General features: G+C 33.9%; 2 protein-coding genes across 2 annotated transcripts; both read right to left on the bottom strand.

Annotated features, from left to right (window-relative positions):
• Positions 1-253: 253 nt before the first annotated feature.
• On the bottom strand, positions 254-4,381 carry LOTGIDRAFT_167342 (hypothetical protein; the record flags this gene model as incomplete). Its single annotated transcript, XM_009064820.1, has 2 exons — positions 254-810; positions 4,294-4,381. 2 exons carry the CDS (start codon positions 4,379-4,381, stop codon positions 254-256), a joined length of 645 nt encoding a protein of 214 aa, XP_009063068.1.
• A 1,235-nt stretch (positions 4,382-5,616) lies between these two features.
• Positions 5,617-9,467, bottom strand: LOTGIDRAFT_167341 (hypothetical protein). Its single transcript, XM_009064819.1, has 5 exons — positions 9,413-9,467; positions 8,076-8,171; positions 7,428-7,455; positions 6,769-6,841; positions 5,617-6,348 (listed from the first exon to the last, which is right to left on the bottom strand). Exons 1-5 carry the CDS (start codon positions 9,453-9,455, stop codon positions 6,316-6,318), a joined length of 273 nt encoding a protein of 90 aa, XP_009063067.1. The 5' UTR covers positions 9,456-9,467; the 3' UTR covers positions 5,617-6,315.
• Positions 9,468-12,063: the final 2,596 nt, after the last annotated feature.

Here is a 12,063-nt window from a genome sequence, read left to right as displayed (position 1 = left end):
TACAGACTCGTAGGCCATTGGCAAGCTTCTAGAACAAGAGTGATCATAATCACGTGTCTCTCGTGATGACGTCATATAGCGGGAAATACAAACTTGTTATCTAACAGTACATAATACAACATCCCCCTTATTTACAGTTATTATGATCAGTCTCTTGTAATACCTTAACTAAACATTAACTGTCTATTTTGACTATAGATTTACATATGAAAGTCTTAACTTTTGGAAAACCTGTTCATAACTCAATAACATTTTATATTTCTGTGATTAATCTTTTAACAGGTTTCCTTTTACGTTTAGACTTTCTTAAAACTTGACTAAACTTATTTTTAACAACGGGACTAGAATTATTCTCAACAAGAGGACTAAATGAATTCACTGGAGGTACATCTGAAAATCGTGTATGCTTTTGCGTACTTTCATTAGTAACTTCTTGTTGCTCAAAATCTTCAATATCATTATAAGTAAGGTCTTGATTACGAGGCGATTCACATGGAACTAAATTTGATCTATTACGTCTTAAACATCCTTTAGGAGTATTAACAATATAAGATCTAGGTGATCTATGTTTCTTAACTATGGTTCCATGAGATTTACTGTCTCTAATAAAAACATTTTGTTCAGGTTCTAAATCTTTTAAACGATTAACCTTATGACGTTTATCAAAATTACACTTAGTTTTCGCTCTATATATCTCCTCTCTTTCCCTCACTAAACTTAAATGTGACCAATTAGGAATCAATTCTCTAGGAGAAACAGGAACTTGAGTTCTTAATTTTCTGCCGAATAGTAATTCTGCAGGACTAAAACCTGAATGTAATGGAGTTGACCTATAAGCTAATAATGCTTTATAAGGATCATTAGATTTCTTAATAAGATTCTTAACAGTCTTAACGGCTTTCTCAGCAGCTCCATTGCTTTGTGGATATACAGGACTGCTGGTGATATGCTCAAATTCGTAATCTTTTGCGAATTCCTTAAATTCTAATGAAGAATATTGAGGACCGTTATCTGATCTTAACGTTTGAGGAATTCCATGACGAGCAAAAAATGATTTTAAATGAAGTATTACTTCTTTACTTGAAGTATACGTTAACTTAGCAATTTCTACATATCTAGAAAAATAATCAACTACTAATAAATAAGTGTTTCCATGACAATAATACAAATCACTGCCCACAATTTCCCATGGTCTACCTGGAAATTCAGTAGGTTTAAGCGGTTCAAATTGTTTATCACGATGCTCAGCACACTGAGTACATTTATAAACTAAAGAGCTTAGGTTAGGCCACCATACACTTTGCATGGCTCGATCTCTGCATTTGGTTACACCCATATGACCTTCATGAAGTTTATCAAGAATTTCTAACCGCATTGAGCTTGGAATTAAAATACGCGATCCTCTCATCAGGATATTTTGTACTAAAGCGATTTCATGGCGTACAGCCCAATATGCTCTTAATGCACTACTCAAAATAACACGATCTGGCCATCCATGTTTAACATATTCTTTAATTTTAACACATACAGGATCGATTTCCTGTTGTTTAATAATTTCAATTAAACGATTTTCAAGTTTCTTACAATTTTGAACTACGCCAGCTATCATGGCTTCACATTCTTTTGATAATTCTAAATCAGACTTATCTGCAGTAACCGATAAAGGTGCTCTGCTTAAAGCGTCAGCTATAATTAGATCACGACCGGGAACGTGACTAATTGTATATCTATACCTAAATAACCGTAATCTAAATCTCTGAATTCTTGCAGGTAGCTCATTTACACATTTGGTTCCTAACAATGAGATTAAAGGTTTATGATCTGTTTCGATATGAAATTTTATACCGATTAAATAATCTGAAAATTTATCACAAGCCCAGGTTACGCCTAGCGCTTCTTTATCAATTTGTGGATAATTTTGCTCTGCGGAAGTCATTGTTCTCGAGGCAAATAAAACAGGTTTCCAATCATCGTTGGAATTAGCTTTTTGAAAAAGTGCGGCTCCTAAACCAAACTTTGATGCATCAGCATTCACTTTTGTTTCGTGATTAGGATTATAATGTTTCAAAATTTTAGGTGAACATAATTCAACTTTAATTCTTTCAAAAGCATTTTGACGCCTATTTGTCCAAGTAAATTCTACTTTTGGCGATATTAATTCACGCAAAGGCTGTGTTAATTCAGCTAAATTAGGAGTGAATTTGCCTAATTGATGGATAACTCCCAAAATTCTGCGTATTCCATGAATATCAGTTGGAGGTTCCATATTACTTATTGCCTTTAATTTGTCGGGATCAGGTTCTATACCACTCTTACTGATAATATGTCCTAAAAATTTTACACGTGTTTGTGAAAATTTACATTTCGACAAATTTAAAGTTAATCCTGAAGTTTCAAGTTTTTCTAAAACTTGATTGAGCCTTTTATCATGTTCTGACTTAGTTTTGCCAAACACTAAAATATCGTCCATATGACATAATACACCTGAAAATCCGTCCAAGAGTTGCGACATACGTTTTTGAAAATATTCCGGTGCGGAATTTATTCCAAAAGGAAGACGATTAAACTCGTATCTCCCGAAAGGAGTCATAAAAGTGGTTAAGGAACGTGATTCCGGACTTATACCTATTTGAAAAAATCCACTATTGGCATCCAATTTTGACATATAGCATGCATCCGATAATTGACCCAATGTAGTTTCAACAGTTGGGAGCATATAATTTTCAACTAAAACATTTTTGTTTAGCATAGTAAAATCTACGCACAAACGAATCCGACCATCGTCCTTATCAATTGGTACGATTGGGAAACACCAATCAGTCGGTTTATCAACCTTAGAAATTACACCAGTGTCTAACAAATGTTTCAACTCGGTTTTAAGTTTTTCATATTGAGGCAGCTTAACTGCTCTAGATGTAACTACAGAATAAGGAACTGCATCTGGATGTAATCTAATAGTGTACTGTCCCTCTAGTTTCCCTAAACCAGTAAACAATTTTGGATATTTGTCAACAAAAGGTGATTTTGTGCCTACATCAATTTTATCTAATTTAAAACTAGAGTTATCACAACTGCTACTAATATTATTATCAGTGCGTTCTAAAAGATGTAAATCTAATATGGCAGGTATACCTAAAAGAGCTGTAGATAAATTCTTAATAACAAAAATATCTTGCTTACTACACTTATTACCTGTGCTTATATTAGCAGAAAACATACCTATAACAAATAATACCTCTTTACTAGGGCCATATAATACTTTGTTAGGCTTACTTAACTTAATCTTAGGATTTAATGATCTTATTCTATCATAAGCTTTTTCAGGAATAGATGTGACCTCTGCCCCTGAGTCTATCTTAAAATCTACATGAGCTTTATCTACATATGCATCAACCTTAAACAAATCTTTTGCATAAGACATATTATTAATATCTCCTGAAACAGTGCCTAGAAATATAAGTTCTGGATTAGTATCATTTCTAGCATTTACAGAAAAAACACGTTTGCTTTGGCAAAGTCTTTCAAAATGTCCTATTTTCTGACACTTCCTGCACTGCGCAGATGCTGCTGGACACTCATCTCGGCTATGCTTGGATCTTCCACATCTGTAACACTTATCATTCTGTGATGTCTTGTGTTGTGGATTTCCTGGTTTCTTATAGTCTTTTGACTTCGTTGACTTTTGACTGTGAAATTTCTGTTTTGACATAACATTCACGTTTGCATTTACCGTATCTTCTCGTAAGACTTTATTCTGAGAAATAACAGTTTCTGTCTGCTTTGCTGCTTCGATTGCTTTCTTCAGGGTTAAGGTGGAGTCTAGTTGTAACCTTCTAGATAACTTCTCATCCTTAATACCCACTACAATACGATCACGTATTAATTGATCTCTAAGTGTACTATAGTCACAGTATTCAGAAAGAGGATAGAGTGCTGTTATGAAACTATCTACCGATTCTCCTTCCTTCTGCACTCTAGAGTTGAATTGAGCACGTTCAAATATGACGTTTCTTCGGACTATGAAAAAATCATTGAACTTTTGTCTCACCTCTGTGTACGTAATATTAACATCTGTGTCGACATTAAAACTTCGATAAATATCTTCAGATTCAGGACCCATGACGTATATAAGCATGTTGATCTGTTTGTCTTGACTCTCTTCACTGAGGCCAGATACTACTCTGTATCTATCGAATCTTCTCAACCATTTAGGCCATAACTGAGTTTCTTGAAAATTGAATTTCTCGGGAGGAGGAACTGTAGGTAATTTTACAGAATTAAAATTCGCGACACCATTCATATTGCTGGATGTAGGTCTAGTTGAAGTTGCTGTAGGCCTAGATGCACTACGAGAACTCGACTGTCCTTCTTCGTCCGACATTTTGTTTTTCTCTCCGCGACCACGTTTTCTAATTTTCACCAAATTTCTCAGTTATTATAGTCTATACATGTACATACCATTCACTATTCGTTACTTCTGAATCCAGTTAACTTCTGACACCATGTTTTATTATGTTGTTTATTCATAAAATAGAACGTAAGCAGTAATGCAAATGGTTTAATATCGGTGATACATTACAGACTCGTAGGCCATTGGCAAGCTTCTAGAACAAGAGTGATCATAATCACGTGTCTCTCGTGATGACGTCATATAGCGGGAAATACAAACTTGTTATCTAACAGTACATAATACAACAGTTCCTAATTATTTGTGTTTGTAGTAATTTGTGTCTATAATACCTTTTTTGCACTGCCAATCTGGATTATTGAATTCGATGATAACCGAATAGAAAAATCAGATTCAGTTCGATTCGATTTGGTTATGTATGCTTTTGCGTGCAATCCTATATAGCAGCTTTTGCACTGCAATCCTATATAGCAGCTTTTGCACTGTCGAGTTAAGTTATCCCAACTAAGAAAATTCTGGCAGCTTGACTGAATATTATCATATACACAGTCAAGTAACCTAATTTCGTGGAAACCTATTATTCGTGGATTCCCGGAAATGTTTAATAATTTACATGAGCGACCTTGCGCGACCTCCGCATTAGTTTGATTTAATAAACATGGGTTTTCTGTAGAATATCAGCTAGTTGAATGAATTCAGTAGTTTAAAGGAATGTAAAATGTATTAATGTATACTTTGACAAATACAAAATGGCGGATTTCAGTTATTACCAAATGTCACCATTTTTTATCGGCCGAATTTCCTTATAATCCCAACCAGTAATTGGAATTCCAACGAATGAAGTCACGTGATCAACTAGTGGATTCCATGTCAGCAGAAAATTTCTATGGAACACAAAGTGGACCATATTCTTATGTTGTTTCGGTGACTTTTAGCAATAAATCACGCTACGTATCTTATTTTGTCAGTCGCTATTTTTTTTTTAAATCGTGGTTCTTTGAAAGAATTGTCACTAGTTATAATGAATTGATATTAAAGATAAATACTAAGAGAAGTTAATTATACCACCCGGTATCCATACAACGTGTTTTTCTAGACTTATTTATAGATCAAACATTGTACACGAAAATGGGTGACGGATTCTGCCGCCGTTGCCGAGTTGGTTGCTCATGAAATATGGGTCAAAGTGAAGGATTCATAAAGAAAATCGAAATAAACCAATTTTAATTATTTTGTACAATTTTTAAATTAATTGCATTTTCATTAAAATGTTACGTTTTACCAATCATACTTTAGTCTCAGAAACAGAATTTCTTTTTAAGCTAAGCCAATCAGTCATAGTGTTTACAGCTCACCGATGACATTTGAGACTTCAAATCCATGTGTGTCCAGAATTATCCGCGAATGAATGTTAAAATGATGACTCGTTAAGTTCAGATACTCCATGATATAAAGAAAAGACACCTATAGAAATAGTTTGTAAAATTCCTAGTTTGAAGTTTTTTTGAAGGAATTATGCAATTTTCGCACATTTCTAGTACTTCTGAAGACTATTTGACAATAAACTGAGGCCCCGTGTGCTACAAGCTGTGCACGTTAAAGATCCCTCGACAATTGGAAATTGTCCTGTCCTGGCAAAATTTCCCTCATTGCACCCTGCATGGCGATGTCCGTCATCATTAGCCCACATGGTGCAGAAAAGTTCATTTCATTTCATTTCTGAAGACTATTTACATATATTTAAGAATAAAATCAACACCAGTTTTTCAAACTCAGCCCATCTAAAACACCTTGGGTAGTACAGAAAGATATAAGTATATTTGTATTGTTTACATGATTAAAATAAATGATGCGGAAGTCTTCCTGAGACTTTATAAAGATGATATGAGAGATTTCTATCTGCTGGTTTATGTTTCTGGACCTTCACCACCAGGAACCAACTGAAATAGAAACAAACAGAGGGAGTCAGATTGGTGATTAATGGTAAAAACAAGCCACAGGTAAGACCTAGGAATTAATGTTTAATCGATTGTATGAATTGAGGATGGGAAGAGCTCTAAAAAAAGACAGACCTGGGGACTTATTCTCGAAAAGAAGGTTGAGTATTTCATACTGGTGATTGTTACTGTACTGCTAAATACTTTTATTCAAAATCAAAGATGCCAGTGGGCATATATTACCTTGCCTGGCAATCTTTACCATAGTCTGTGACACATCAAATGTTTACTAAAAAAAGTGCAAAATATTTTCCTTTGATGAAAACCTACTATCAACACACCATCCTTAATTACAGCTCACAGCACCAATGGATTAACTTAGTTTGCAAAAACGTCTATTAATCTTATCCAATAGTCACTTACCATTGTAATATTATTTCCATTTAATAAAATTTTATCTATTCTGGTCACTCTTCGACCCTCAGGTGTACTTTCGCTGAAATTAAAATACATAATTATGAAAAATAGTAAAACAACTAAAGGGAAATAACTTCTGATTATCAGAACACATTAATTTCTTATGTCTAGTCAATATCAATAATCTCGAAATATTGCTTTTCTAGTTAAAGATGGGTTCCCTTATTTATATTTATGAAAATGAAAATGCTAATACTTTGAATAGAAAGTAGAGGCGTTCTTATGACTTGGAAAAATACCAGTTTGACTCACATGTCCATAATTAATTCATAGTTAGTTAAATTAGAAGAGAATTACCAGCAGAATTCCAATGAGTGACCGATGAAAAAAGGTAAAAAAGTATTTTTTTGTTTATCCAGACTGTACATACATGGACATTTATGATTATATGCAATAAGAACATAATGATATGATTAAGAATACATGATAAGTCATTAGAAATACCAATTAATCAAATAGTTTGCTTAATTTAACACTAAAAAATAAGGAAACCCATCTTTAACATTCACAGCCTTTGTAGCTTGTTCTATCTTATCTTTAACAAACCCCATCTTAGCTATCTGTATTACTTATCAGAATGGCAATACAAATTTAGTTACACTTACAATTCAGATACATCTTCTAACACCATATCTAAATAACTGTTAAGGAATATAAAAGGTCTACTTGCTGAAATACAAGGTAAGATAACAGAACTTTCACAAACGTAATAGAAATTAAAGTGATATTTGAGTCCAGGACAGACTTAAACCTATAACAACATAATCATCAGATAAACAAAACTTGTTTTACATCAATGTATCTATTAGTTTCAGAAAATGTTTCTTTTTTTATTTTTTAAGTAACCGATGTAGGTTATATATTTTTTATCACCACTTTTTTCTGCACATAGTAGTAATTGATGTTACTGCGCTTTTGTAATTTCAAATATATATTGTTTTTACAACCACTTTCAACTAACTCCATGAGCTCAGAATTTATCTTTTCGTCGTTTCACAAATATTAAGAAAATTTCTTATTTAGATTACATTCACTTAGAACATTTAATAAGGAAAAATTATGAATTTGCAGAGCTAAAATGTGCAGCTTTTTCCTGATTTCAAACTGCCTCTGAAAAAAAAGCCTTTTGACATGTTTTCAAGACATATTTATGGAATACTGATTTATCATTTCAAAACCAGTTGTCCTGATGAGGATTTTATATCATAAACATGTCTTGTCGTTCAGACTTGGTGACATTTATTCAAGGATACTGACATAATCATCAAAGCCCCAGAAAGTTCCAACTATTTCAATGTCATTCTTCATAATTATATGAATTCTAGATCCTATACATTTATCTACCAATTCTGAAATAGAACAATCATTAATTTGCATTTCAAATATAACAGGCCACCTCTTGATAGCTAGTTATATGTATAGTCATTATAGTTGATGGATCAGGATATGCCCAATCATTCCAGGGGCCAGGGGAGGAACATGTTCAATTGCTTATTACATGATTAGCTTTTATATTCTTTTGAAGAGAATGAATAAAGATGGAAATAGAACAATCATTAATTTGCATTTCAAATATAACAAAATTAATAAGGCCACCTCTTGATAGCTACTTATATGTATAGTCATTATAGTTGATGGATCAGGATATGCCCAATCATTCCAGGGGCCAGGGGAGGAACATGTTCAATTGCTTATTACATGATTAGCTTTTATATTCTTTTAAAGAGAATGAATAAAGATGGAAATAGAACAATCATTAATTTTCATTTCAAATTCAAACATAACAAAATTAATAAGGCCACCTCTTGATAGCTACTTATATGTATAGTCATTATAGTTGATGGATCAGGATATGCCCAATCATTCCAGGGGCCAGGGGAGGAACATGTTCAATTGCTTATTACATGATTAGCTTTTATATTCTTTTAAAGAGAATGTATAAAGATGGAAATAGAACAATCATTAATTTTCATTTCAAATTCAAACATAACAAAATTAATAAGGCCACCTCTTCATAGCTAGTTATATGTGGGTAGTCCTGTTTAATGATGGATATGCCCAACCATTCCAGGGTCTTAATAATTAAATGGGAGGAAGGAGTCCAATTGCTTACTATATGATTAGTTTTTATATTTTTTCAAAGAGAATGAATAAGAAAGGGTGAATATGCAAGCTTCAAATAGCCTAACATTAACTGTTATTAACCGATGTGTACATTTGTAATAGGCCTATCATTGTAATATTATTGCAGCAAGGTTTATAGAGGTAAAATAACTATTATTTTGATCCATTATCTATTATCTGGATATTTCAAAATATAGGCTTCTTTCATAATGACATTTTAAATATCCATACAACCACATTGGCCAATATATTTCGAAAAATAACATCTTTTCGCTCTTGCTGAACTAACTGGTTCAGTCAATCAATGGTTGGCAAAACAGAGACACTGTATTTGACGCGTCTAAAATGGTGGGTTAGGAGAAAAGGTCATAGCGTGGATCATTTGTTTTCGATACACAAATATTGTTTATAGAATGTTTTCGTTAAATTGACTGGAAACAGTTACAATGTTTGGAATTAAACACAACTAAAGGCAGCAATTGAGAAGGACTCGTAAATGTAGCCGCCATTGTGAAAGAGCGCCACCTATCGGTGATGAACGGGCACCTGCAGCTTCCGTTAATAAATTGTAGGGATCGATAATTAACTTTTTGAACTATGAATCATCACTTGTACTACCAGATAAATAAAAACACATTACATAATTAATAAATGATGCACAATTTTATTTGAGATGCTATCAAAAAGCATTTGTATCCCAAATATTCACTCATAGCTCATATAATTTAGATTTTCACGTAATTCTGACCCGATGAAATTTTGTCTCCGCATCTTCCGGAAATTGACGGAATTTACCGAAGTTGTGTTATTACAATGGCTGACTGAAAAGACTTCATGATGCTTACTTCATTGTGATTTTCTTTTATAAATAATGGATTAATAATAATGAGTGCTAGTGAATCCAATGGCGAAGCGGGATCGGATAAAGATGTGGAAAATTACTATAGACCCGGTAAGATCGATACCATTTTCTAGATCAATTTTTAGGAATTTTTGCAGGCGCCATTCTTCGGAATCAGATCAAAACGCACGCGCATTTGAATGAGGGGGTTTCTTGTGTCTATTTTGCCGGATATCCATTCCTTTGTTATTGAAATACATTGAATAGCTTCATTACTTTTTTTCAAAAACAGTTTTCATGTGAACAAACGTTCAAAGTATAAAACTCAGTCCCAAATCTATGATGTAAGTTGTGATCAGAGATCAGACAGAAAGAAAAGCTTTCAGAATTCTATGGCACCAATGTTTGAGAGTGCCAGTATTTTTGAGATATGATTAGAGATAAGGAGATTCTACTTTAGTTACAACTACTCTAATTTCTCCTTGGTTCATACAAGTTTTATCAATGAAAAACACTTCATTTTAGACTGAGACTGTGTAGATATTTATAATGAAGAATATGCCTTTTCCTTGCTATACTAGGCTTAATGGCATTGATAAATAATACTGTACTCAAAGTCAATATTGCTTTAACCCAGAACCTTATGTTGAATAGTTACCCTAGCTTAAATGTTTTGATGTTGGATATTGTAAGGTATTGAGGATATTCCTGCCCCTGGTCCTGGTAATGAATGGATGAATGAGAAATGTACCATTTCTCCTAAAGATAACATCTTATATTTCTTATGGTTCAATACAATTCAATTTGGATTTTTGTATTGAAGAACTTCATTCCAATCATTTACAGGCCCTCAAAACAGTGGCATCCCCAGCCTTCTGAGACTGGAGGTACAAATAGGGGGCAGACTGATTCATTGGAACGTCTAAGAGGGTTCTCTCAAGAAAATCGTAGAAAATATGAATTGAATGCATTCTGACACATATTTTGGAGAAAAAAAAGTAGACATTTAGATTTGTTGAAAATAAAGTGGGGGTACGATTGCTTCTAGAAGTGATGTCCATTTTGTCGTCCGTGTAATTATTTTGATTAATTCTGATGGATAAATGAAGTACCGGTAGTTAATCTATTTATCAAGTGATAATCCTACTGTGAGGATGATGGTCTCAAGGTGTGAAATTAATCTGCTTTCTGCCACTAGGGAGTTTTAGTGACAGTGAGTCACAGTTGGTGTTATAATAATCAGTGAAACACTGGATGCAATGTGTCTCTCTACTAGTAATTCTAGTATTTATTGCACACCAATCCAGACTGATGACTCTACTAGTGGTTAGGGTGATTGAAAAGTAACAAGTTACTATTCAATATAAGGCACTGGCACAGGGTTGACTCTACTAGTGTACAGATTGTCACATGTATAGCTTTTCTATGGTTTATGTCAATTGGTATATTTATTGCACACCAATCCAATAGGCCAGTGATACCTCTGGTGAACAATATTGTCCCATCCAATATTGTTTATATATTGTTAAATTTATGGTATCGTACACCTACCAACCAATAGGCTGATGCCTCTGCTGGTGTCTATGGTTTACTTGTTATAAGCTTGTGTATTGCACACCAATCCAATAGGCCGATGACTCTCCCATAGCCAATATTGTTTATAAATTATTAAATTTATGGTACCGTGTACTGTATATTTAGTAGGCTGATGCCTCTGCTGGTGGACAGACTGTTTTAGTTCATTCTTTAACCATTTTTGAGTCTAAATCCAAAGAATAACCGCGCTTCCACTGAGAATTGTAAAGTAAACCTAGCTCTAAGGGAGCTATATTGCCAAACCAGTTGCGTTTACACTGAGTTTAACTGGTTCCCAAACGACTTTAGCCTCCATCACAACTCGTGATGTACAAGACTACTGTTTAGACCAGTAAGAAATGCAATAGACCAGAAAGACCAGTATGCCCCGTATTGCCGACGAGATAAAGCTCGCTTTTTGCGTTTCCACTGAGTAAAGTAAAAGCCAGCTTTCATTTGGCCCCCGATAAATTGCTGAAAACATAAAGCAAGGTTTTCGATTCCCGTTCGGCAATTTGTCCAGTGGAAAGACACGAAAGCTAGCTTAAAGCTGGATTTTTGCCTCAGTGGAAACACAGTTAATGTATCAGTATTGTGGTGAGTGTCACAAGGGAGGTATAACATTCTCAATCTTCTTGCACAATTGATGCCACACTGCCAGTGGGTTTGTCAACTTGGCTTCTTCATAATTTTCAAAATCC

This window comes from Lottia gigantea (genome assembly GCF_000327385.1).
Source record: "Lottia gigantea unplaced genomic scaffold LOTGIsca_65, whole genome shotgun sequence".
Classification (NCBI taxonomy): Eukaryota; Metazoa; Mollusca; class Gastropoda; family Lottiidae; genus Lottia; species Lottia gigantea.
This window is presented reverse-complemented; position numbering and strand designations above follow the sequence as displayed.